Genomic DNA, 26,222 nt, shown 5'->3' on the forward strand with positions numbered 1-26,222 from the left:
GGGTTAAGTGACGGCTGGGGAGGAGGGGCGGGCCGGCCTCGGTCCCTTTAAGGCCGTGGGCCCCGTTTTCCCCGCCCCGGAGGTGGAAACGTTGTGGCCGCTCGGGCGGGGAAGCGGAAGTGGGTGGGGAAGAGGAGGCTCGGCCTGCGCTCCTCTTTTGGGGTTCCCCTCTTCTGCTCCCCCCGACTTAAGGCTGCGGCGTTGATATGGCGACCCAGGCGGGGCTGGTGGCGAGCCGGAGCCGGCGCTTCAAGTGGGCCATCGAGCTGAGCGGGCCCAGCGGGGGCGGCAGGTCAGGGGGCAGCGGACGGGGGACACCGACCAGAGTCGGGGTTGGGGGGAGAAGAGGTCACTGACTGGGGCTGGGGGTCGTCCAGGTTGCCGTCTCCACCCCCCTCCACCGTGCACACACACACACACACACACACACACGGAGTCCCGTCTCCCCTTGTCCCCGGGCCAGGCTCGAGGCTGTCCCCAGCAGGAGGGATGCTGGCCAGGTGGCCCCCTGCGTGGAGGCAGGGGCCTGGACCGGGTGGTCTGGGCGTTGGCGACCCCGGGGGGCGGGGAGTGGAGGGGTGTGGGCGACCTCAGCCCCCTCACCGACCCTCGCGCCCGTCCGTTTCCCCAAGGGGTCGCAGTGACCGAGGCAGCGGCCAGGGAGACTCTCTCTATCCCGTGGGCTACCTGGACAAGCAGGTGCCGGACACCAGCGTGCAGGAGACGGACCGCATCCTGGTGGAGAAGGTACCACACCTGGGGGATGGGAGGAGGAGAGGGACCCCAAGGGGTCCGGCTTCCCCGAAGCCTGTGAACAGTGACCCCCCTCTTCCCCACCTGGAGAAGTGAAGTGGAGCAGGGCCCCAAGGGTCAGCAAGTTGAGAGGTTGGAGTCGTCTCGGGTCCGAGAGATGGCCATCGAGACGGCGGTGACGGAAGGGAGAGGGACGGGGCGGCTCCCCGGTAACTGTGCCGTCTCCTTCTAGCGCTGCTGGGACATCGCCCTGGGACCCCTCAAGCAGATCCCCATGAACCTGTTCATCATGTACATGGCCGGCAACACCATCTCCATCTTCCCCACCATGATGGTGTGCATGATGGCCTGGAGGCCCATCCAGGCTCTCATGGCCATCTCTGCCAGTGCGTATGCCAGGGAGCTCGGGGAGGAGGAGGGAGGGAAGCGGGAGAAGCAGAGCGGAAGAACCGAGGCCGCCCCGACAGTGCCTACCTACCGTGTGGGGCTGGGCCAGGATGGTAGAGAGCCAATCTTGATCACGTTTATGGCTGTTTCAGGCTGGGGGTGGGTGGGTGGGTGTCACAGATTGGAGGGGGCTGCCGCCATGGGATCCTAGGAGTTCTGTGCCTGTCTGGTCTCATGTGAGACCTCCCTTCTCCCTTCCCCCAGCATCCTAGGTGGCCCCCAGTCCTGCCCCTGTGGCAACCCCCCCCCGAATTGACTTGTCACCTGCCGCCTCCTTCCCTCAGCATTCAAGATGTTGGAGAGTTCGAGTCAGAAGCTGCTCCAGGGCTTGGTCTACCTCATCGGCAACCTCCTGGGCCTGGCTCTGGCCGTCTACAAGTGCCAGTCTATGGGCCTGCTGCCCACTCATGCTTCCGACTGGCTGGCCTTCATCGAGCCCCCCGAGGTGAGGCTGCCGTCTGCAGTGAGCGGGGCCGGGAGGGAGGAGATGGGACCTCCTTTGTCCCCCAAGTGGTTTCACCTCCTTCTTCTCTTTCTCTTGCGGCAGAGAATGGAGCTCAGCGGCGGGGGATTGCTCCTGTGAGCTGGGACCAGCAGCCGCCCTCCCCTACCTCGCTATTTCCTGGCCCGGGAAGACCCTCACTGCCCACCCCAGAAACAGCCGCAGCCCCGGGCTAAAAATAATGTAGAAAACTTTATTTATGTTTCCATTAAAGCAACAAACAAGCTTCCGACTGTGTACAGTGGGCGGCCCTGCCCGCTCCCCTCAATAAATTAAACTGCTCAGCCTGGGTCCTGGAAAGGAGGAGAAATATTGGGCTTCGGGGAGGAGGCGGCAGGGCACCAGCACCGTTGAAGGGCCTGCAGGAAGCCAAGACTCCTCTTGGCCTGCACGATGACACTGAACAAACAGGAGCTGTGTGTGGCCTCTGCCGGCCAGCCAGGAGCCTTCCTTGCTGTCTCCTGCTCACAGCCCTTCCCCTAAAGTGCTTCCTCCCTTCAGTTTGCCTATTGCTCTGTTTTGCAGTGATGAGAGTAAATGCAAGACGAGACACTTCACACCCATACACACATACACACGATATACAAGCAGCACGCCCACAGAAGGAATTGGAAGGAGCCCTTCTCTCCCTTCTCTGTTTCCCATTTCACATCTGAGGAGCAGGGAATCTCCCAGGCCCCATGCCTCTGACTCGCCAGGCCCGGGCAAGCCCAGCACCAATCAAACAGGGCTCGGGCTCCTAGCGCGGGGGAAGGAGCAGTGATGGGAGAGGACCGGGAGGAGTTCCAAACATCACTGTGTTGGGTTCCATCCACTCTACAAGTGAGGTGCAGCCCCAGCCTGGTCTGCTCCTCTTCAGCAGGCCTGTGGGGTCAGCTGCACTCCAGTCGATGACATATCAGCTAGCAAAGTCTCTAAGCCAGCCGTAGGCTCCACCCACCCCTTCCTTGCTGCAGGTGAGGAGGCTCAGGCTTGGCCTGGGGGACAGGAGCCCTAGGCTCTCTGCTCCTTGGGTGGAGGGGAGGGGTGCTGACCAGTTCCCAAATAAGAACTCAACTTCCGTCTCTTATTTCCATGGTCAGTGGCCCAGGGAATGACACCTGGTTGATCCACGGGCATGGGGAGTAGCCTGGGGACTTGACCCTGAATAGGGGACTGGGATAGACAACGTGGCCTGACTCGTTGCCTTCCTAGTGAACTGACCCCAGCCTGAGGGACTCCCACAGGCCCCTGGATTTGACCTAGTTTGGATATCGGGAGAGGCTCATATAGGTCTGAGGCCAGTGTGTCCATCTGCCTGCTCAAGACCTTCTTGGCTTGGGGTGAGGCCTAGTCCTCCTCAGGACTTCAGGGTCAAGCCCTTGAATGGGACCTGCCAGGTGGACCGTAGCAATGAGCAGCTAGCCAGGAGGGGGAGGATGGGCCAGGGCTGGTGAGAAACCACCTTCTCTCTCTCACATACACACACACAGACACACATAAAGGGTAACACACGCTAACCTAGTTGCCACTGGCTCCCGGCCGGGGGACAGGGAGGGAAGGAAAGGTGCAGCCGCCTCACTGGTAGGAGGTGGAGGATTGGGAAGGGGCCACCATTAAGGCGCAGCAGGAACTGGTCCCGGCCCAGGGCCCCACTTGAGGTGAGTGGCTCAGCAGTAGGGCACATTTGCTTCCACTGTGGCTCTCAGCCCAGACAAGCCCTTACTGGCTCCTTTCTCTTGGGCTGCGCTGGTGGACTGGCGCCAAAGACACAGCGTGGAAGCAAGGGCTTGTGGGATCTGCCCCTGAGGGCTGCAGGGCCAGAAAGTGGGGGCTTTGCTTTGGTTCTTGACCACTTCCCTCCACGCTGTGCTCCCTCTGCCCCAGTCCCCTCCCAGCCGGGCATCACCCAGGCCTGAGCACCTGCCAAAGGCTCGTTCCTCTCCTGAGGCGGCGGGTCCGGTATAGGAGCAGGGCCATCCCCGGCCTCTCCCTTGCTCCAGCAGAGGCAGCTCGGGCCGAGGGGGCCGTGCTGGACACAGGAGCCCCTGCCGGGAGAGGGGAAGGGGGCCGAGGAGTGTGCCGGTGATGGGAGCTGGCATGGAGGGTGGGTGGGCACAGGGGACGCAGCCGTCTAGGAGTAGATGGTGATCACTTCACTGCCCCCGCCCCTCACCAGTAGGACGCGCTCCAGCCCCTCAGTCAACACCTCCAGGAACTCCATATCTAGTGTGGTGGGGTCAAGGAGCAGGCTGGGGAAGGATGTGCCTTACTCCCATGTCCTATTTGAAGCCAGGCCCAGCTGGGGCTGCAGGACTGGCGCACAAGCGCCAACTCCACCGAGGGTGCTGGCAGGGGCATCTCCCAGCCTTGTCCCCTGCCCCCGCTCCCCCCAGAGCACAGGGATCGGGGCCTCCGGCCTCTGTCGCCCGGCGTGGGCCCTGAGGGGCTCTGACCGGCCAGGGCCGAGGTCCTCGGCAAAGGATACAGTTCTCGTCTCCCTCGGGGTTCCGGGGGGGCCCTGGCATGTTCAGCAGGACCAGCTTGGCATCGTGGGACTTGTTGACGATCACCTCATTGAGCTTAACAGCTGTGTGCATGCGCCGCACATTGGACTGGTCCCTGTCAGGGAGTTGAGCGGGGGAGAGGTCCCATCCCATCCTGACCTCTCTCATTCCCACCCCTCTTCCCACACTGACTGAAACACCCTCCCCCTTCACATCTGCCAGTCCAGTGATAATCTTGTATCTACCCCAGTGCTTGGTGCTTGACACACAGTAAGTGCTTAACAAATACCATAAAATAATAATTATTACCACTGCTCCACCCATTTTCAAAGCCCTCCTGAGCTCTTGTTTCCTCCAGGAGTCCTTCCCTACCTTCTACCTCCCTTCAGGGCTTGGGGACGCCCCAGCACCTACGCCCAGGTCTTTAACCGCTACTGCTTCCTCCTGTCTAGAATGTGTTTTCCCTAAATTGGAGGCTCTTCTTGGGCAGGGATTGGGTCGCCTAACTCTACTGGCCCGACCAGTGCTCAGTCCAATTCTGTGCCCACGGCAGGCATCCGGCTAACATTAGGAGTTGATGAATTGGGGTTCCCAGAGGAGGGGGAGCCCCAGGGGTGTGAGAAGACAGATCCCGGGTGGGTGGATTGGAAGAAACCTGCTCCTAAGCCCTTCCCCCATGGAGAAGGGCTGCACCGGGGTAGTTGGTTGGGTCGGGAGGGGGAAGCTCACGGCCTCATGTTGAGCAGGTCCTGGAAGCCCTCCAGCGTCTTGGGACGGTGGCCGCGGGCCGCCATGTACTTGTCCTTGGTCCAGGTCATGTGCACCTTCTCCTGGTAGGTCTCCGTCTCCTCGTCCTCGTCAGAGCCGATGCTGGTCAGGCGCAGCATGGAGTTCCGGTCCTTCACCAGCTGGGCCTGGGGGGCGGCCAACACCCCACCCCCCGCCTCCGGTTTTTCATCCCGCTGTCATGGCCCCTTCCCACCCGGCCCGGGGGAGACGCCCCCCTTCAGGGTCTGTGCCGGGGCCCCAGGGTCTCACCTCCCGGTCACGCTCCGTTTTGGAGAGCCGCATCTGCCGCAGCATCTGAGACCTCTGCTCCATCATCAGCGTGCGCTCGTACGTGTAAGCCGAGATGTCGCTGTCGTGCTGCCAGGACATGACCCCCTGGTCAGCAGGAGGACCTGGGCCGGGCCACCCCCCCCCCCGCCTCAGCCATGCCCAGCCCGCCCATTCCCCTAGCATAATGACCATCCCGTCGGCGGCTACCCCAGCCCAGGAACCTCCCCTATCCCACCCACCCAGCCCAGTGATTCCTACAGCGTCCAGAGAGCAGGAACCCGCAGCTCCACAAATTAGGCACAGGACAGCTGGAACAACCTCAATCTCAGCCTGGCCTGCTCTGCCCCCGCCCTGCTCCTGGGCCTCACCCCCCGTGCCTGTCACACAACTCTCCTGTGCCCAGCAGTGTGAAAGTGGGCCTCGTCTCGCTGTCAGACCACCACAGAGTGAGTGCAGTTGATGGACCCAAACAGGGCGGCCGCTGCCAATGACAGCTCCGGCCCACTGGGAGAAGCGGCCAAGACCCGAAGGCCAGAGGGGGAATCGGGGAATTGAGCTTACTGTTCCCAGGAGTCAGACAGAAAGGAGATATCGACAGCCTCCCGGCACCCCCCTCCCCTACAGAGCCAGGGCCTCTCACCATCTCCACCACCTCCACTTCCGCTTCAATGCGCAAGTGGTACAGGAAGGTGGCCAGGTCCTTCTTCATCTGAATGCTGTTGTCCTCCAGCTGAGCCACTGTGAAGATGCGGATGCCACACTTCCGCCACACCTGACATCAACACACACCGCCCCCACAATTAGGAAGACCAAAACACCGAAGAATTGCCTTGCCCGGCCCAGGCCATCTGCCAGGACCCAGCTCCCCCCCACCCCTCGGTCCAGAGGGAGGAATTGGCAACAGATGCCCTCGTTGCCCAGATGGGGATACCGAGGCCCAGAGCGGTGAGAGGGCTGTGGTGGAGACTGGGGGAGGCGTCAGGGGCTCAGCCACCGGACGTAGCGGGCAAGGGGGCACCTTGTGCTGTTTGAGCAGGAACGGCAGCAACATGAGCATCCCCCCGTCGTGCACAATCCACCACACATCTATGTTGCCTTCAGCGAAGGGCTCCACGTTGCTGGGGAAGAAGGAGACGTTCTTGGCCACCAGCAGGGCGAGGTGGGCCGCTGTCGTCACACGCACTGTGCCTGTCGGGGGGCGGTGGAGGGAAAGAGAGACACGGGGCTGAGGGCGCGTGCAGGATTGGCCCTGGGCTTCCCTAAGAATAATAATAATAATGTTGGTATTTGTTAAGCGCTTACTATGTGCAGAGCACTGTTCTAAGCGCTGGGGTAGACACAGAGGAATCAGGTTGTCCCACGTGGGGCTCACAGTCTTAATCCCCATTTTACAGATGAGGTAACTGAGGCACAGAGAAGTTGTGACTTGCCCATAGTCACACAGCTGACAAGTGGCAGAGCCGGGATTCGAACCCATGACCGCTGACTCCAAAGCCCGTGCTCTTTCCACTGAGCCACGCTGCTTCCCTGGCTCCTGAACCCACCCCACCCCATCACACCTCAGCGCACTGCAGAGTCCCTGTAGCAGGTGCCAAGTCTTTACTATGGGCCAAGCTCCGTATTAAGCACTGAGGTAGATAGGACATGGTCCCTACCCTCCATGGGATTCTCAGTCTAAGTACGAAGGGGAACAGGTCCTGAATCCCTGGAGATTAAAGATGAGGAAACTGAGGCAGAGAGAGATTAAGTGTTTTGCCCACAGTCACATAGCAGGCAGGTGGCAGAGCCAGGATCAGAAACCAGATCCTTTAACTCCCAGTCCTATGCTCTTTCCATCAGGCCACACTGCTTCTCACCCTGCTTCCAACTCCCTTCCTCGAGAGGGAGGGAAGGAGGTGAAGGAGAGGAGGAGAGGGACAAGGGAGACGGGGAAGGTGGACGGGAAGGAACAGGAGGGGCAGGTGGAAAGGCAGGAATTCAGTCCCTCCCTGTGGCCCTGTTAGGTAACCACCAACCACTTCCTCTTAAGGGAAAACCCGGCTCCCCGCTGCCTCAGCAGCCCTGAGCACCCCAATCCCCAATCCTCAGAGGCTGGATGGCAGAAGGGCATCATGCCCACAGCCTTTCCTGGAACCTGAGGGAGGCCAAGGAAGCTCCGTACCGATGAAGGTCTTCCAGGCGCGGGCATCCTCGCTCTGGCGCCAGCCATTGGGCCAACCCATCACCACGGTGTTGTGCTTCATGCCCCCAAGGCCGCATGACTGGATGAGGTGGGAGATGCCCTCCCGCAGTTTGGCTGCCACCACGAGCTGGCAAAAACCCTTCACCTTCTCGGCCTCCATCAGGTGCTTGATTGTCTGGAAAAACCCCAGGTCACTGGAACGGCCCCACTGCTCAAACCGTCCCCTGCCCACAATCCCTCATCCCTGCCCCCTCCACTGTCCCTCCTCCAACGTACTCAGGTCTTTGAAACCTGAAGTAGGACTCCGGTGCCCCCATTTTCCCTCGAGCCACGGGTCATTCCCTGCTGGGGCAGTGCCCAGCCCCCCAGGCCTCAGAGCCCACGGTTCAGGACTGCTAGCACCGCTCCTCCCTACCCCCCAGCCCCGTCTCCCCTGACCCCCGCTGTCCCTCCCACACCTGCTCAGCGGCCAGGGCCTCGCCGTAGTTCTCCAGGAAATTCCCCACCAGGACGGAGCCCACAATGGTGAGGCCTTTGCCGGCTTTGAGCTGGGACGCGAAGGTGAGCAGGCGGGGGTGCTTGACATGCAAGTCTTCATCCAGTTTCAGCATCACCAGCAGCTGGGGCCTGGACACAGTAGCACAGGTCAGCTCACCTTGAGGAAAGCCCCAGGGCCAGGGTGGCCAGGAAAACTGCAGTGGGGCCTCCTACCCCCAACCCCTCCCACACTCCGAACCACCACCCCTGCCCACCAACAGCTCGGGAATCAGCAGGAGCCCAGGAGGGCGCAGAGTCATCCCGAACCCTCCAGCCCGGCCCATAGTCCGATCAGCGCGGCAAAGAGAATCAGATTAGGGAAGAAGCCAGGTCACAGATCGCCTTGTGGCCCAGGGGAAAGAGTGCAGGGCTGGGAGGCAGGAGACAGGTTCGAGTCCCAGCTCTGTCCCGGCCCGTTGTGTTACTGGAGCCAAATCGCATAAGCTCTCTGGACCTCGGTGTTCTCTGTCTGATGGAAATCAAATCCCCTGGTCTCCCTCCCTCTAGGACCGTGAGTCCTGCCATGGGACGGGGACCGTGCCTGAGGTCATGAGCCCGCATCTATCTCGGTGCTGGGCACAGAGTAAGAGTCTAGTAAATGCCATGTTGACGCTGAAGACAACGATGGTGACAACGCTAACAGTGACGTCGAGGATGCTGGGTGGGAGGCCTGGGAGGAGGGACTGGGGCAGCAACTCCTTGAAGATTCAATTTGGTCACCACACAACCCCCTCTCTTCTCACCTCCAGTTCTTGGTGTGCGGGGGGCCCTCCTCCAGTCGCAGCAGGGCGAAGCGGGCCGCACTCAGGGAGAGCCCTCGGATCCCGTCGCCCCATTCCTTCTCAGCTCTGTCGCGGGGTGGAGGAAGGGACAGTGGGAGGGAGGGAGGGAGGAGAAAGGAAGGGTTCACTTAGCCCCAGTCCCGGAGCACAATCCCTCTCCTTGCCACCGGCCTGGTGCCAACACATAAGCCCCCAGCAGTGCCAGGTATCTGGGGGACAGGAGCAGCACACCCAACCCTTCCAAGCAGCCCACCCGTGTTTCAGACCACAGTGGCGTGTGGCAGGGCTGGAAAACGGTCCCCACAGAGGGGTGGCATCAGGATGTGGGGGGATGGGAGTCACACACAGACACAGGGCAGACTAGTCAAGTCTGGGGCTGGGAGGGAACTCAGGACGGCAGGGATGGGTTGGAGATGGGAAGGGGAGGGGGTCGGGGTCACCCACCAGACCATTGAGACTGCATGGGCCCAGAGGGAGGAGGGGCAGCATTGGCACCCGCAGCTGGGACTACTCACCCTTGGTACTCGATGTACTTGTAGATCATGCCAGCGATCACCATGGCCACGATGGCATAGTACCAGGAGGAGATGAACATCAGGGCAACGCAGATGCTCATGCCCATGAAAGACAGGGCCCTAGGGGAGAAACCAACACCATCATCTTCCCGATTGGCTCTCGGGTGACCCATGCCGGTGCCTATTCCCACCATCTAAAATTATGTGGGTGGGAGGTGACCCGTGGCAAGGCGTGGGGGACGGGCCAACTTGGCACCCTGGCCATCCTCAGGGGGAGCTGGACTACCTCAGAGCCCTGGGCATCACAAGGTGAGGATAGATCAGGTTAAAACTCTGGGCAGAGAAGAGGGGAAGCAGCATGGCCTAGTGGAAAGAGCACGTGGCTGGGAGTCAGGGGACCTGGGTCCTAATCCTGATCTGCCAACTGCTTGCTGTGTGACTTTGGGCAAGTCAGAAAACTTCTCTGTGCCTCAGTTACCTCATTTGTAAAATGGGGATTAAATCCTCCTCCCTCCAACTTTGACGGTTAACTTTCTGCGGGACAGAGACTGTGTCCAACCTGATGAATCTGTAGCTACACCAGGACAATGCTTGACACATAGTAAACACCTAAATACAATTTTCTTTTAAAAAGTGATCTGGCATTAACTCCACACTGCACCTTTCCTCCTTTGGCTCCTCTGAGACTCTCCTAAGCCCAGGGAAGTTAGCTCAGTCACCTCAGAGCCTCTGTGGGGATAACAGACTTGGGCTCCAGGGAAACATTCTGAGGTTCTGGGCAGAGAGCAGTGGGAGGGGATTGTTTGGGGCCCACAAGCCGGCACCTTTTCTGGGGCGGGACCAGGAGGCCCGGTTCAACCTCTAAGGGTCCAGGGGAGGCAGACCCACCAGTGGTAGTAACGGAATCGAGGCCTCCAGTTGGGGGAGCGCAGCAGTGTCTGCAGGGCACACGCCAAGTTCACAAACAGGTAACACATCAGGAAGAACCTGGGGGAAGAGGGAAGCGGGAGGGTGGGCGAGAGGAAGAGGGAGAGCTGTCGCCCAGACCTAGAAGTCTGGCTGGGTCGCAGCAGGCCGGCATTCACGCAGGGGGAGCAGTTCCAAGCAGCTTTGTACACGGGTGCACTTGAGTCTTGGGGGGGCAGATCCCAGCAGCCCCGCTCAGTCCCTGGAACGGTCGGTGGGAGGAGAGGAGGGAAGAGGGCCAGCCGCAGAGTTCCCCCCGGCAGCGCAGCGGCTGGAGCAGAAAACCCCGGGGAGAAGGCAGGGGCTCTCACATGGAGAGGATCGGGGCCACGAGGTCCAGGGAGGCGATGAGGATCCCCAGCTCAGCGATGGCCGCTGTCAGCAGCAAGGCCCATGTGGGCTCTCCATTGGCTTTACTGTGTCCAAACACCTGCAGGAGAAAACAGAACGTTAACCATTCCACCGGTAGCACTGACTGAGCGCCTGCTGGCTGCAGAGCACACACTGTGCTGAGCCCTTGGGAGAGTGTACCAGACACACTCCCTGGCCTCCAGAAGCTTACAGCGTAGCAAGGAAGACAGACACTAAGCTGATGATAACATCATGGAAGGAAGGGGAGAGACGACAACTGGGTGGAGAGGGAGCAGCAGAAAAGAAGGGTCTCCCCAGCCCCCGGCACGGTGGAGGGCAGCGGTCTTCCCCCGAGAATCCCCTCCGCAGTCTGGTGGGGAACACGTCCTCAGCCACCTCACCCACGACCGAGGTTTAAGTCTGTGTCCCCGAGGGCTGGCAGGGCTCTCCCCGACCACAGCTGGCTGGTCAACCCACGGGTAGGGTCGGTGACACTGACCCGCAGGAAGGGGATGATGCCGTCCTTCGCGATGGCCTGCAGCAGTCGGGGGGCCCCAGTGAGGCTCTGCAGCCCCGCCCCACACGTGGAGAAGAAGGAGCCGATGACGATGACCCACGGGGACGGCCACGATAAGGTGCCCACCACCAAGTTTCCCTTCACAGCATCCCCAAACCTGAGGGGAAGCAGAGAGGCCTGTGGTCAGAGGGAAGCCCAGAGAGGGTGTACAGTGGCCACTTACACAGGATGGCTGGGGAATGGGTGAGGGGGACGCCCATGATGCGTGGGGGGCTAGCAGGACAGGGAGAGCTCATGGGGGGGGGGGGGCCAGGGGACGAGCCCCTGGTTGGCAAATGGCAGAATCCTCACTTGTCTCTGAGGACGACTCCTTCAATACAGGCCCCAAAGAGGACAACGTTGCTTAAATCTAGGGCCCCATGAGTTAAGGAGATGTGGCTACTCCGTGTGAGGGGGAAGGGAGAGGGGGAAATTGAGGAAAAAGGGTGGGGGGAGGGGCAGAATATTTACCCAGCCCAACCATCCCTCCCCAGGCACAGGCAAAGCTCTGGTCTGATCCCAGCAATTCCCTAGGTGATTTCCCACTTGGTTTCCCCTTTCTTTGGGAGGGAAATAAAGAGGAAATCCTAAGGGCCCTGACCCCTGCCCTCCTAGGGTGGTGGGCCCTGACTCCCTTCCCACCCCAGAGCTGGGTCCAGTAGGCCCCAAGGCAAGGATACAGACAAAGGAGGTGGTCAGGATGGCCAGGATCGTGCCGATGGGAATGGACTTCTGAGCATCTTTGAGATCCCCAGACCGGTTTGATCCAGCCATGATGCCTGTTAGAGAGGAAGCAGCAAAGGCACTCTTTCAGGGCCCAGAGCTGGGCGGCCCTGAACGCCACTGGCAATTGATGAGAGCCGCCCACCTGCCCCGAGTTGGGCCAGGAGGAGAAATCCGAGGTCCCAACACCACCCAAGCTCCATGAGCAAGTCTGCAGTCAGCCCCCATCCCAGCCCTCCACCCACCCGCAGCAGGGCCATCAGCTTGCCTGTAACCGAGGGGAAGAAGATCCCCACCAGCAGGGTGAAGGAGGTGGTGATGTCAGCGAGCACATACTCGTGGTTCAAATTGCCCAGGACATCAGCTGACTTAACAGAGGGCTTCTCGATGATCTCGCCCTTCAGCAGATAGTTACTCCAAAGATTCTCTGTGGTGGAGGGTGAGCCAGAGGGCAGAGGAGGGAGGAGAAAGTGAGAATGAGGCTTAGCCCCGGAACAGCACGCCGGACGATCACTCTCAGTGCTGCGCGGCCAGGTTCTAGGCTGGTTTGCATTTGCGGGAATAGCATGGGACCCGCTGTTTGCCTGAGAGCGAGCTCTGGCACACCCACTCTGGGGGGCAAGGGACGGGCACGGTTGGGTCACAGCTCACTCCAGAAGTCACGGGACAAGCTTGCTCAGTGCCCAGGGTGGAAGGGAGAATGGGCTAACTTAGCCCCTCCTCAAGAGAGAACAAGACAGGTTGGCTCAGCACCCACTCCAGGGTTAACAGAGGGGATGTTCTGGCTCAGAGTCCGGGGTAGGGAACGGGGGTAGAGGGGATAGGCAGACAGGGCAGAGCAAATCATTTCCCGATGACTCCCTGAGGCTGGGCAGTCCACGGTCACCTCTCAGAGGCACAACCGCTTTCAGGCCATAAGAGCTGCAAGCTGAGACCTGGCTTAGGGATCCCAGTTCTTCTGTCACTGTGGTTGGGAGGACAGATGGGGGGAAGAAGGTGGTCCCAGACTGGCACCCTGCAGTCCTAGGATCTCCAGGGCCATGGCTACAGTCGTTTCAACAGGAAGAGTTGCCCCCCACTGGGGGCTCATCCTGAAACATGCCCTCATTTCCTGGGGTTGCCGGCAGCAGCTCGGCCCAGGCCCAGGGCTTCAGCCATATACCCCACCTAGGAGTGAGCCCAGCCCCAACCCCTTCAGGCCAAGGGTGATGAGGGAGCGATTGCACAGAGGGTCTGCATGGAGAAAGGGGGAGGGGGAGGTGGGAACCCACCAGTCTGATGTCCAAGGAAGCTGCCACCAAACCCGAGACCCGCTCACCGGTAATCACACCACTGGCCAGACCAGGGATGCCTTGGACAGAGGTGACATTGTTGTGGACAAAGTATTCGTCACAGGTGGCGTTGAGAGTTCCGTTGGAGTTGCAGAACAAGAACCACAGCTTGGAGGGGACCGTCTGGTTGCTCACCTCCTTCAGCTTGGAACAGGTGTCGATTTGCCGGCTCGAGAGAGTCCGGTTACCCAGCAAGCAGACCCTGCCGGACAAATGGGTCAACAGGGTCCTGTTACTGGCCTGCAGATCCTGCTGGCTGGGGGGGCCCGAGAGGGTCCGGTCACCCAGAATGCAGACCCTGACAGCCAGAAGGGTCAACAGAGTTCAATTATGGATGCCAACCCGAAGGGCAATATCGGAGGAATGGGGTGGGGGGCAGTGAGGGGGTCTGGCCTGGGGATGGGTATCTGCAGGGACCGTCCAGCAGGTTTCAGGGGGAAGGTAGTGAGGCAGATGGGGAAGGAGAAAGAGAGGGAGGGAGGGGCCAGAGATGGACGTACGGGAAGTTGGGGGGGGCAAAGGCAGACTTGATGGCCCCAGCGTATATGGCCAGGATGGAGACAATGACACAGGCCAGGAAGAGCGAGGCAAACTTGTTCACGTAGCGCACACCAACGAACACCACCAGCACCATGAGCACCAGGAAGGCTGAGCCGTAGACACGCATGTTGTTCAACATGGCCGCTGGATCCTTGAGCACATCGAAGATGGCGGCCTGGGGCACGATGTAAATCTGCCGGGGCCAGGAGAGTAAAGAAGGGCCAAGTTAACTTGCTGTCATCCACCCACTGAATCATCCCAGGCACCGATTGGGAGCAAAGGGTCCCTAGCGGTCCATGTTGAGCCAAGGGACACAGGAGAAAAGACCAGGGGCTGGGACGCAGGGCTGAGTCCTGGGAGATTGGACCCCGGAGCTGGGACCCCAGAGCCGTGAGCTGCTGAAGTCCCTCTCTCCCCATGGGACCCAGACTGGGGGACAGGGTTGGGAAGCACACCCAAGAGTGGTCCGACCTATTGGTCTCCCTGGCCCAAGTGAAGCCAATCCCCCCAGGTATCTTATAGGTACCCTAGCATTTAGTACAGTGACTGGCATATAGTCAACGCTTAACAAATACCATTTGGAAAAAAAAGGGTGGAGTCTGCCACAGTCCCCACCAGGGCCACTCACCAGGAATATTTCGATGGCCCCAAGGATATACATGGCAGCTGCAAAGGTGGTGCCTAGGTAGAAGCAGAGGCCCACAGCCCCACCAAATTCGGGCCCCAGTGCTCGAGAGATCATGAAGTACGAGCCCCCAGCTGGAAAGAATCACAAGGGCAGGGTGGGGAAGAGAATGAGTCAACCGCAAGAGCTGGTCAGCCCGACCCCAAGGGAGCTAATGGAGGAAACCGCCCAACTCTTTGCTCCAACACCCTGGTGGTGCAAGGCAGAGGAGGGGTGTGCGGAAGGGAGAGGGTGGCCGGAGGAGGGAAGCATGGAGGGGGGGAAATCGCAGAGGGGGCTGCAGTTGCAGGGCTCTCACCCTCCCTCAGAGGAAGAGCTGGGGTCCCGGGGGCCTCTCACCTGGCACCACTCCATTAGTGGCAATGGCGCTCATGGAGATGGCAGTCAGCAAGGTCTACAGAGATGAGGAGATGGGAGTTACTCCTAGGACCATGGATGAGGGTGCAACTTCCCCTGGTCCCCTGACATCTGCCGAGTGCTTCTTCCTGTGTCTTTAGTCGGATCCCTGCTCCAGGACCCGGTTGGGCACTGACCCCATGGTGGCCACGGGCCTTTCCACAGGGGCGGGGATTCCCTTGGGCTGCCCAGGAAGGCTGCTCTTCAGCGAGAATCCCCCTACCACTCCCAGCATCGGGCAGATCCTGCTTCTGGCCCTGCAGAACCCTGTCATTGGGGGTCTCTGCCTCGTGACATGGCCATGGGGATTGGCCACCACTTGCATGCTCTAGGCCAGGCAGAAGACAGCCTGAATCTGGCCTTCCCACTCTAGATTGACCTGCTTGGAAATTAGCCCCCAACTCTCAGGAAGAGGCTCACTGGCCTCTCCCTGACAGGCCCAATCCTTGTCTAGGATGGCCCCTCTCATAGTATTCCCTTCATTCGCCGCCCCAGTCCTGACCAGCCCCTCGTCCACAGACCCTTTATCCTCTCAAGTCTCACCACACCCACTGTCAGCCTAGCTGAGGTCCCCAGTTTCCAACTAACTCCCTAAAGCTCCTGCAGTTCCCCAGGGCCAGATGGGCCCCTACCCCGGCCGTTCTGTGCTGGGAGCTGGCTTCCGGGTGGTGGTCCCCCGGCCTCTGGGGTCAGCACAGTGGCTGGGTCAGGGGCGTGGGGCTAGGACTCCCATCCCCAACCCTGAGACCTACACAGCAGCAGCAGATGAGGACGATGGCAAAGGCCTGCAGCACTCCGGCTGTGCCCACCACCCAAGTGAGGCGTAGGAACAGGATCACCCCAAAAATGTTCTGCAGGCACGGGAGGTACACGCCCATGACTGTACCCATCTGGGGGACCTGGCAAGAGACAGACCAAGAGGGACAGAGTTAGCAGTCACGTGACCACCCACGGGCACCCTCCCTACTGCCCACCTCCCCTAGGTTCTGCTAGCAGACATGGCAGGATGTGGGGGGTCCCCAAAAGGCCAGGGTCAAGGCGGAATGCCCATCTGGCAGAAAAAGGTTCAGTGGCCCACTGAGCCGAGAGCACTTGCTCCCGACTGTAGGATCCTGCCACTGCCCACTCCTTTACACTCAGCTGGGTGACTCCGCCACCCAAGGATCTGGGGAGTTGAAGAGATGGGGCTGGTGGGAGGTGGGTGGGGCTTGTCTCTCCCTTCAGTCAGGCCCCAGCTCAGCACGGGGAGGAGGGATCTGAGGCTGAAAGGCGGCGGGAACGGGATCATCTAGAGGAGGACCCACCTCCAGAGTCCTCAACCAAAGAGCAAGGGAGAAATCTAATCGGGAAAAGCCGCATATTGTTGCAGGAGCAGTATTTATTAGGCACTTACTGTATACTTAGTGCCAGGAATGTGTGATTCAGGGTGAGGGCACCACGGAGAGGGGCCTGGACCTTTACACAGCCTCAGCCACCCCGGCCGTCGGGGCCGGCCCCCATCTCTTTCTCAGTGCCAGTGCTCCTGGGATCTCACCTTGGTGGGCTTCTTCTTCCCCTCTGTGATGCTCTCCGCCTCCTCGTGCTCCTTCACGCCCTGGGTCAGGTTGGTGTAGTTGGCCATGCGGTTGAGGAGGGAAGACACCTTTGGCCTGGTATCCATCTCTTCCTTCAGATCCAGAAACACAAGGGTCAGGTGAGGGAGGCCTGTGGGACTTGGCCACTCAAAGCTACCACAATGCAACCTGGCAGAACCACTTGGGAGGGCCCACCCCCGCCACCCGATAGCCACCGCAGGGAGATGCGAGGAGTCTGCCTTGAGGACACAATTACAAATGGCACGGTGACCTTTGCCAAGAAGCAAAATGCGCTTAGTAGGAGCTGAGGTACTTGCCCTGGGCCTTCCAGGGCCAGGCTGCACCACATCTACCTCCATTGGGTCCCTCTCCAAGCCATGGGCTTTTGTAGGTGCTAGATGCATAACAGCCCTGACATCAGGGACAGGGCACCTCCTCAGTGTAGTTGTAAGAAAATGGCTTCTCAGGTTTCCTCACACTCTGCCCTACCAAATCCCCAGGCTCCATGATCGGCTCTGGGCAGAAGGGGAAGCAGAAGCCGACGGGCCCGAACTACTCAGGGTGGGCAGGCAAACGAGCCCAAGGCATCTGACCCCGTGACTCCAGGTGTTCCACTCAGGGCTTAGCTGGGGGTGGTCACTGAAAACCCAGGGCTTAAGCAACTACCCAATTTTCCATCCTAAATTTTTAATTCCTTTGAATATGTGCTCTGGGAAGGTTATCATTTTTGCCAGAGTCACCGTCAGCCCTAATACAAGAGTGGTCTGCTAATACTGCAATATGTGAAGTAGAGATTTTCAACAGCTAAGACACTAGGGAATTTCCAGGGCCCAGAACCTTCGAGGCCAGACATGCGGGGGCCTGGGACAGTTGAGTCCAGAAATGCCAGGGCTATTCCCATTGGCATAAATTAATCCTAGGCAGGACCAGTCAGCCATGCTGCCTCTCTTGGTCAGAAAGGATGGTCTGATCCTCTTAATGACCTAAAGGGGCCTGGGTCTGACATTCTGGGTGGCTGGGAGGAGGCGTGGAGCCTGCTCTTCTCTGGCTGAGCAAAATCAGGAGGGTTTCCCCTGAGCCTGAGCTTTTGGCTCTCCTTTCTTCTCCCTGGCTCTAAACGGGCCATAAATTCACTTCATTCACATTTATTGCTTGTTATGATTCATAATTAATTACTAAGGAAACCTACAAGCCTAATTATCACTAAATGATCTAACTGCACTGTTCATTTCTGAGCCACTTGGCTCCTAAGTCGGGTGGAAAGAGTCGGGAAAAATGGAAAGTTCCTTTCCCCTCTTCTGGGGAGGGCCCCACAACTTGCTGTTCCTCAGAGCCCCCTGCCCTTTACACCCCTGCTCCGCCTTCTCCTAAATGGTACCTCGAAGAGAGCCAGGTTCCGGTCAAAGTATTCATCCCCCTCCTCGTAGCTGGAGTTGTTGAGATAAGCATTGCGGGCTTTCTTGTGTCCCTCATCTAAAAAAAAAAGGGGAAAAAAATGGAGGACAAAACCTTTGGGGGATGTTTTTACTTGGAGGTGGAGAAAGATGGAGGGGGGAGGAGGAAGAGGAGGAAGAGAAGAAGAAGGAGATGGAGAGGAGGAGGAGGAGGAGGGAGATGGAGGAAAGGTGGAGGAAGAAGACAGGGAAGCAGAAAAGGAGAAAGGGAGGAGGTAGAGAAAGAAAGGGAGAAAGAGACAGAAAGGGGGAGGAGGCATCAGAGGTGCCCCTAGAGGAGAAGGCGGCACTGGAGAAGGAAGCAGGGGAGAAAAGAAAGAGGAGTGGCGGAGAAAGCTTCAGGGTGGCCAGGATGGGAACAACTGTCCACTGGCACCAGTGTGACCAGCTATAGCCCAGGGAAAGAGAGCTGAGGCAGGAATGGGTCTTCCACTTGAGTCTCAGCAGGTCCTGAAGAGAACTGAGCACCAGTCATCCATCTTGGGGACAGTTCAGTGGTCCCTCCATGGACCCCAGCTCTTCCCGCCTTCTGCCAGGTAGGTACCCTCACCCTGGAGGTGGCAATGAGACCTCACTCATGGTCACTTACACCACAGTGTCCTGGATGGCTGGCCAAGACTGAGCCACACACTTTATCGCAGCTCACCAAACCATGGGATTTGAGACGACAGGTCAGCCAAGAAAAATAAAGCCCATATCCAGCTTGAAGAGCCCAGGCTGACTTCCAGCTGCAGTTTGGCCCTCTCGACGCCTAGAACCTTCACTCAGAGTGGTGCTGCTGAGTCCCTAGCAACCTCCCTCCCAAACCCTCTCCCCGACCTGACTTTCCCATCACAGGTGACAACACTGCTATCCCCACTGCCTCTCAAGGCTGACGCCTTGGCATTATCCTCGGCCCCTCTTACTCTTTCAACCAGCATAGTCAGCCCAGCTCCAAATCCAGTCGTTTATTACTCCGCAACATCTCCAAAATCATCATCTTCCTCTTCATCCAATCAGCCACCATGCTGGTCCAAGCACTACGTATATCCCTACTGCATTAGCCTCCTTGCTGACCTCACTGCCTCTTGTCTCTCCCCTCTCCAGCTCTGCCTTCACTCCGACGTCTGAATCATTTTTCTAAAATGTCATTCCCCAAACATCTCCCCACTCCTCAAAACCCTCCAGAGGTTGTCCATCCCTCTTCACATCAAGCAGAAACTCCTAACCATTGGCTTTAAAGCTCTCACCCAGCTCTCTCCCATGGTACTTCGCCACTTATCCTGAGGAGGAATCGGTTAAGGATCTTCCTGAACCTTGGAACCCTGAGTCAGAGCCAATCCCAGTTCCTGGCTCCTCGATCTGGCCAGATGTCCCCTGGCCTGGCCCAGTCCAGCTCGGGATCCCAGATCCTACAACAGCAGTTTCCCTCCCCCAGTGACTCGTGCTTCTCCCCAGCTTGGTAAGGAGACTTTTGAAGGAGATCGAGGAGTCAGTGGGAAGGGCATCTGGAACAAAGGTCTGTCCCTTCTTGGCAGGAAGCCACCGTTGGCTGCAGTCTAAAAGAAAGCTCAGTTACAAACACAATTCAGCAGAAGGAGCGGAGTGGTGACGGGATGGGTTTTCTGTGGGCAGTCACAACCTCACCCTCCCCAGTCTGTCTGAGATGGGGCCTCTTCCACCCCAAGGGTGCTGCTCCAGACTTTAGGTTCTGGGCACAGCCTGGTCCAGGCCCCTCATACTTGTTCCCATTTGGGACCCTCAAAAGGCAGCACGGACAATTCCAGGTCCTGCATTCTGAAGCTGTCCATACCCTCTCCCTCATGCCCTGGGACTCTGAACCATCTGGCCCACAGTGAAGCAAGGATCACCCTGCGGGAAGGCCAGCTCAGGTCGGCGAGACCCACCGCCCGAGATGGTCAGTGAAGAAGCAAATGTCACTCTATGTTTATCGGGAGCAAGGGGAGAAAAGGGGATCACGTAAGCCAGCCTTTATATGGCAACAGGGAGACCAATATGCTAACGCCACTTCCGCCCAGGCCAGAGACAAACCACATAGATAAGTTTAGAATCGGGCCAAAGACAGGGCCTAGAGAAAGCCAAAGAAGGGGTCAGTGGTGGCACCAGAGACAGGGTTGGAGGTGGGGCTCAGAGGCAAGCCAGAGATGAAATAGGGATGGGCCAGAGACAGAACAGAGAGGAGTGTCTAGAAACAGGGCTAGGGATGGGCCCAGAGACGAGCCAGAGATGGAAGAGAGAGATGGAGCCAGGGATGAGTCGGAGACAGAATAAGGGCAGGCCAGAGATAAGCCCTGAGAAGAGCCGGAAATGGAACACAGAAGAACGGGCCCAGAGATAAGCCACAGATGGGGCCAGAGACAAGCCATAGACGGAAAACAGACAGGGTAGAGATGGCCCCAAAGACAGAAAAAAGATGGGGCCAGAGATGAGATAGAGACAGGCACACAGATGGAACACAGAGAGGCCCAGAGACAAGCCAGAGACAAGTCAAAGACTGGTCCAGAGATGGGCCAAAGAGAGACTTCCTTCCTGGATAGGGTTGCTCCACGACAACAACCCGGGGCCGAGAGTCTATATCCTGGGTGCGACCAGCAACCCTATAAGCCTTTAGAGTAGAGGAGACAAAGGTGTCTGTGTTCTCTCCACTCAGTAACCAAGAAAGCTGCTGATACCCAGATTTGCTAGGATCCTGCCGACTACAGTCCCACAGGGACATGTAGGCTGGCTCTCAGGGGACACGAGGGCTTGCCCTTCCATGCACAGATATAATACCTAGTTTCTTTGCTGAGGAGGCACAGGCCCAAAGTGTCACCTCACTTCCTCTGTGTCAGGCCAAAGAACTCAAGTGCTCTGGGTGAAAGAGAAGCCTGGCTTTTGGGGAAGAGGAGAGGACTTGACCTGTCAGCCTCCTCCCCTGCAGCCAGCGGCACATGGGCAGCCACTGCCTTCCCAGAGAGAAGTGGCATTTGGCCAGAGACCTGGAGACCATGAAGGAATGAAGAGGGAAAGGAAGAAGAGGGAAGGAATGGAGAAAGTGTATGGGAAGGAATGGGAAGGAAGGAAGGAAAAAGGGAGGGGGGGAAGAAGAGAGGGAAGGAGAGTAGGAATGGGGGAACTAAAGAAGCGGGGGAAGAGGAGGTGGTGGGATGGTGGGATGGGGGAGAAGGAATGAAGGGAGGAAAGAAGCCAGGGAAGAAAAGGAGGAGAAGGAAATTAGATTCACATGGAGCCAGAATGAATTTGGTAGCCAACTGTAAAAGGGCCTCCAGGAATTTCCCTGAGTTGCGGTACAAAAAGTGGGGGAAATGTTATAAGGCAGGAGGATAGAAGAAAAAGATGACACGGTAACAGGTTGGGATATTCACCTATCTCCCTGTTAGTTTAGGCAGAGGGTGCATGAGAGGAGAGGATGGGAGGAGGGCCCAGAAAAAAAGCCCGGGAGGAGAGCCCAGGAACAGAGCCCAGAAAAGATCCCGGGAGGAGAGCCCGGGAAGAGAGCTCTCAGCAATACTGTACCTAGCAGCTGGCTGTGCTCTCCCGTGATGGAGTGCTGACTTGTGTCTGAAAAACAAATAACCAAAAAGAAAAGGAAATACAAATGAGCAAAAGAAAATGAGGAAACAAGCTGGTGCTCAGACAACCCCAAACCGGCCCGCAAATGCGGGACAAGTAGCCCGGCAGACCCTGGTGGTGATCAAAACAAAGAGAAAGGACAATGAGCGGCAACACAAGGAAGCTGGAACCGCGGGAACCTGACCAGATCTGGTAGGACCCGGCAGTTTCATTAGAACTGGTGGGCTGAGGCCCAGCTGGCTCTAAAACCACTGTACTTCAGGGTGGGGACTGAGGTCAATCCATCCGTGCATCAGTTAACTGGACCGCTAGTCAGTAGTGTGCACACAGAGGAATCGGGAGCCTCCAGAGAGCAAATCAAGCTCGGGCTGGGCTTTCTCCCCGGGGGGTGGCCAGTTCAGGCTGGAAAGAGGGGCCCCGGCTCCACGCTGACCAACGTGGCCTCAAGACTGCCTAAGGTTTGGCTCCAGATGAGCCAAAGAGGACTAATAGAGGCAACCCCCTCCCTTTCCCAGAATGTCACACAAAATCAGCTCTTTAACTCCAACTGAGACCGAGGAGTCTAAAGTCCGAGCGGTTAAGCCTGCCTCCACTGCCTCTGCCGTCTCCACTGCCCAAGCCTCTGAGGTGCTAGATTTTAGAAATGGATTTTGAGATTTAAACGAAAAACAACCGGCATCGATCTTTTCATTTTGTCTTGGGAAAATGAATAATTTGAAACTTTCCTCTAAAATCCTCCACCTTTCCAAACGGTACAGGAGCTGTGAAATAAAGCCCTCAGGTTTTCACTCTCCGCCTTGTCCTTCAGGGCCTTCGTTTGCTCTTGGCAAGAGAGATGCACAACCTGGAGCAGTGAGAAAACACCTCTAGGCGTGAGGTCTAGAACAGCCCCTCGGCCACCCTAGCTCTGCCCTGCCCACCACTGACTCCATTCTGGGCTAGGTTTGGACTTCCCACCAAAAGGGCGAACTGAAATCCCCAAGCAGCTCCTCTAGGCTACCCAAGGGTAGGTTTCTTGGGGTGCCACTTGGCTACTTGCTCCTTTTTGGCCCTGGAGCCGTTTCATCTGTGATGCAAGAGGGGCAAGGGGGCAAAACCACAACTCCACAAAGAGGCCCAACAGGTAAGAATCCCAATATTGCTTTGCATAGCCACAGACAAAAAGAATCCATTTCAGATTCTCTCTATTTTACGGTATTTGTTAAGCGCTATGTGCCCAGCACCATTCTACGAGCTGGAGTAGTTATGAGTTAATCAGGCTGGATACAGTCCCTTTCCCATATTGGGGCTCACAGTCAAGCAGGAGGGAGAACAGGTAATTAATCCCCCTTTTGCAGTTGAGGAAACTGAGGCATAGGGAAGTGAAGTGACTTCCCCAAGGCCACACAGCAGGGAAGTGGCTGAGCTGGGATTAGAAGCCAGGTCCTCTGGCCCCTAGCCCATTCTGTTTTCCTATGTCATCCTTCTACTAGTATTATTATTTCTATCACTACAACTATCATTTGTTTATGAAATATGATTCACTTGTGCCTCCTTGGGCAGCAGGGGGGCACGAGGGCCCATAAAAGAGTTTATGAGCCGGTAATGTGTGGGGATGTATTTATAAGGCCATTATGCCGTTCACCCCTTTCCAGGGGCAGGTTTATAGCTAATTTTAAGACCCAGTAAGAGCCTCCAGCCTTTTGCCTCTCCCCTGATTTTCATGGCATCGCCACCTGGCCAGAGAAAGAAGGCCCAGTTTGGTCAGGAGGCGGAATGAGCGGAAGTTCTGGTCTGTGGCTGGCTCTAGGCCCGATGAGGCCTTCTTTTTGCTTGGCTGCTGCAAGAGGAAATGAGGTTTGTGACTCTGGACCTGTGGGGAAGAAACTCGCCATTAAGTTCCAAATGGCCCCGTCATTGCGGCAGTGACTGAGCACTTACTGGGTGCCAAACCCTGAGCTAAGCGCCAAGGAAGATAGAAGATAATGGGGCCAGGCCCAGTCCTTGTCCCACATGGAATCACAGGCTAAAAGGGCTAACCGTGGCCACCAAAGGGACAGATGCAAAGCTTTCAGCTCCTCCAGGTTCCCCCCGAGTCCACAGAGCCACCTCCTGCTTTCTTCTGGTCCCAGTTCCAGAACCTGAACCACTCACATCGCTCCCTCAAGGAAACGAGGCGATGAGCAGTGAAGCCCCTCAGCTCCTTGGGCAGACATGGCAGGGATCCGAGAGCTCGGTGCAGACAGGTCGGGGTGGCTGAACCACCCGGAAAGGGCGCCCAGGCGGCTTGGCCAGTGGGCAGTCCAACCCACGGGAACCGTCCCCAGCCTGGATCTCAGGGCTCCATTCTATGTCTATCCCGGCTACCGTTGCCCCAACAAGTGCAGGGATGGCACCATCCTGGCCAGCTGCCAGCCCATTGATTCCCAAAGGCTTGCCTTTTGTTCTTGTTCGGATATGGACCGAATCACCCCGTCTAAGCCTGCCTCCAGGTCCAGGCCCCAGACTCACAGAAGGACAGAGCCTGAAGACCTGTGAAAAAGCCGCAGAAGCCTGGGACAGGAGTGTTCAGGTGGCGGTGGCAACCAGAGCAAAGCGAGCAGGAGCTCTGAGCAGACAGAGAGGCGGCAGGAGCTGCTAGTCTCCAACTCTTTAGGAGATTTGAGCCAAGTTCTGCTCCCGCTAGGTTGTTTGTTTTGACTCTTTCCCTCCAGAATCTGCTAAAATGGGTTTCACTGTAGTGCTCAGAACTGTCCCTGGCAGATAGCCTGGACGACTAGGACGGGCCTTTCCTTCAGAGGCCTCACCAGCTCCTGCAGACACCTCTCCTCACCACCCCATCTGCACTCCGCCACAGGAAAGTATGTACAGAGAACTAAGAAAGGTATCCTTTGGTCCAAAAATGGGGATTTTCACTGGTGAGGGCAATGGAGTGGCTACGTGGTTTCTGATAGGTTGTGACCCACGAGTTCTCAGATCACGGGCCCCGTCCGTAGGAGAGCTTGGTTGGGGAGGCTGGGACGCCCCTGCCAGCCCAGGCCCATGGGAGAGCCGCCTGGAGGGCGGGGGCAGGGTCTCAGCTCTCTAGCCAGCGTCTGTGGGGGAGGTAGGCAGATCTTAGAGCCCCTTTCCTAGGCCCCCTCCTCATACGGGAGGATCGACACTTTCCTAAATGGGCCGCTCAAACTTCAAGGGGGTAACTGGCTTAGCTGTTGCCTCTTCAACCACCGAGTAGTCAATGCCCTGGCTAAAGCCATCAGCCTTGCCCCCAGGTATAGGACCCCGAGTGCACTGCACCTAACTCCAGCCCTAGTCAAGCCCACCTTTCAGCTGCCAGGGCCAGGCCAGGCCTGTCGTCATGCAGGAGGTCCCCCTCCTGCCCAGCTGAGGGCAAGGATGACAACGGAGCCAGACCCAAATCAGTCAGTCTCAACGATGGGCTTTGGTGCCACATCTTATATCTGGTCTTACCTGGTCTGGTCTGGCACTTTCCTGGACTCTGGTATGGTTGATACTGTCCCAGAGCCTCTCTGAGCCTCACTCCGGCTCCAAGGAGTAGAGTTCGCTCCAATGACATCGTCATGCTCTCAGTCACCCCGCAGTGGGCCCCTACCAGCCCTGATCAGCCCGTCTCCCTTCAGCAGCAACTCAAAAGTCCTGCTACCCATGTGCTTTCTGGAGGGCCACTGTGGTGATGGAAGCCAGGGGTCAGGGGGTGGGGGACAGTCAAAACTTGAGCTTCTCTCATCTAAATGGGCAGATTTGTACATTTGTGCACTTGGGAAAATGAAACTGCCAAGTTGTAGGTCACCATGGGGACAGGGGACAGAAAGGTCCCCTCTCCTTCTGAAGTCTGAAGCTGGAGCGGTCACCGGGCTCCACACCCACAACCACTAACGTGCTCGCGGAACCAGGAGGCACGTCCTTGACTCACCACTCCACTTCATGGGAGCCAATTAGCCAACTGCAGCCATAACTCAATCTGGGACTCTGGGCAGAGGGCCCAGAGGGCAGAATTCTGTTCTGCTGGGTCACAGACACTCCGGGGGCCCAGGGAGAGCTCAATTAAGGCCTTTTTGAAAATGGGCCATCAGCCAATAGTTCTGGCCAATTGTCAACACTAATACAGTCACTCTATTCTGCAGGCCAGGGCTGGACTGGGCTTGGCTGGGCAGGGCAGGACAGGGGAAGGGAGGTCAGGGTAACCCAAGGAGGAGATAGCAGAGGAGGGAGAAGTGATCCCTGCCCAGTGACTGAGGAGTCTTCAGTGAAACACCCCAGGAGGCACAGACAAAATGGCTTCTCGATCAGCCGACAAAAGCCACCCGGCCTTTGCCTACATTCCTGGGCCACAAACAGCGCCTGCTTCTCCTCGATGACTCCACCCGCCAGGCAGAACTTCCCAATCCAGCACCCTCCTAGGCTCGCTTTCTCCCCTGAAGGCAATCTTTCTCGTGGGGGGGTGGGGGGAAGCCACAGGACCAAACGTATTCATGAGGACAGATCTCACCTTCACCATCCACTGTCATGCAGGAGAGGCCCGCAAGGGCCACTCATGCCAGAGTCAGGGCAAAAGCAAGCTGAGAGTCTTTTCCGAGCTCTCTCCTGCCCAGGATCGGAAGTACTGAAGAGGGTAGAGTCGAGCTAAGGCCCATTCCGGTCAGAGCGGCAGCCACAAAGCATTCTGCTGACTGGCCGAGGGCCAGATGGGGTTCAAACACCAAGAAAGGCTGGCCGGTGGCTTACTGCTCCACTCCCCAACTATGAGCCCGATTTTCTGGGCTGGCACCTGGCACACACCCGTCCCAGGCAGCTGGTACGCCAGCAGGCA

General features: G+C 58.0%; 2 protein-coding genes across 4 annotated transcripts in view; one reads left to right on the top strand and one right to left on the bottom strand.

Moving 5' to 3' along the window:
* Positions 1-89: 89 nt before the first annotated feature.
* Positions 90-1,931, top strand: EMC4 (ER membrane protein complex subunit 4). Its single transcript, XM_007659649.4, has 5 exons — positions 90-292; positions 633-747; positions 986-1,139; positions 1,485-1,645; positions 1,748-1,931. The coding sequence occupies exons 1-5, from the start codon at positions 207-209 to the stop codon at positions 1,781-1,783; spliced, it is 552 nt and encodes a 183-aa protein (XP_007657839.2). The 5' UTR covers positions 90-206; the 3' UTR covers positions 1,784-1,931.
* The window catches only part of SLC12A6 (solute carrier family 12 member 6), a 38,940-nt gene continuing 14,593 nt past the window's right edge, over positions 1,876-26,222 (bottom strand). The window contains exons 2-25 of one of the 3 annotated variants that reach the window (XM_029078446.2): positions 21,356-21,400; positions 17,764-17,858; positions 16,346-16,477; positions 15,564-15,710; positions 14,755-14,809; positions 14,359-14,489; positions 13,691-13,923; positions 13,178-13,392; positions 12,128-12,286; positions 11,817-11,915; positions 11,449-11,506; positions 11,080-11,254; positions 10,541-10,659; positions 10,152-10,250; positions 9,264-9,383; positions 8,710-8,814; positions 7,888-8,056; positions 7,409-7,604; positions 6,266-6,435; positions 5,888-6,019; positions 5,227-5,334; positions 4,918-5,132; positions 4,170-4,303; positions 1,876-3,907 (exon numbers count right to left, since the gene is read on the bottom strand). In XM_029078446.2, coding sequence (XP_028934279.1) covers positions 3,816-3,907; positions 4,170-4,303; positions 4,918-5,132; positions 5,227-5,334; positions 5,888-6,019; positions 6,266-6,435; positions 7,409-7,604; positions 7,888-8,056; positions 8,710-8,814; positions 9,264-9,383; positions 10,152-10,250; positions 10,541-10,659; positions 11,080-11,254; positions 11,449-11,506; positions 11,817-11,915; positions 12,128-12,286; positions 13,178-13,392; positions 13,691-13,923; positions 14,359-14,489; positions 14,755-14,809; positions 15,564-15,710; positions 16,346-16,477; positions 17,764-17,858; positions 21,356-21,400 — 3,203 coding nt within the window. In that variant the 3' untranslated portion in view covers positions 1,876-3,815. The remainder of the gene's footprint in view (positions 3,908-4,169; positions 4,304-4,917; positions 5,133-5,226; positions 5,335-5,887; positions 6,020-6,265; positions 6,436-7,408; positions 7,605-7,887; positions 8,057-8,709; positions 8,815-9,263; positions 9,384-10,151; positions 10,251-10,540; positions 10,660-11,079; positions 11,255-11,448; positions 11,507-11,816; positions 11,916-12,127; positions 12,287-13,177; positions 13,393-13,690; positions 13,924-14,358; positions 14,490-14,754; positions 14,810-15,563; positions 15,711-16,345; positions 16,478-17,763; positions 17,859-21,355; positions 21,401-26,222) is intronic. The other 2 variants (XM_029078447.2, XM_029078448.2) reach the window with 2 other exon arrangements.

The sequence above is a fragment of the Ornithorhynchus anatinus genome, chromosome 13 (assembly GCF_004115215.2).
Source record: "Ornithorhynchus anatinus isolate Pmale09 chromosome 13, mOrnAna1.pri.v4, whole genome shotgun sequence".
In the NCBI taxonomy this organism is placed as follows: domain Eukaryota; kingdom Metazoa; phylum Chordata; class Mammalia; order Monotremata; family Ornithorhynchidae; genus Ornithorhynchus; species Ornithorhynchus anatinus.

What these genes read in the sequence shown, in the direction of transcription:
- EMC4 (XM_007659649.4), top strand. Translation starts at nt 207, where the DNA reads ATGGCGACCCAGGCGGGGCTGGTGGCGAGCCGGAGCCGGCGCTTCAAG. An exon ending in GGGCCCAGCGGGGGCGGCAG is followed by an intron (nt 293 to 632) that starts GTCAGGGGGCAG and finishes CGTTTCCCCAAG; the next exon opens with GGGTCGCAGTGACCGAGGCA. An exon ending in TCTCATGGCCATCTCTGCCA is followed by an intron (nt 1,140 to 1,484) that starts GTGCGTATGCCA and finishes TCCTTCCCTCAG; the next exon opens with CATTCAAGATGTTGGAGAGT.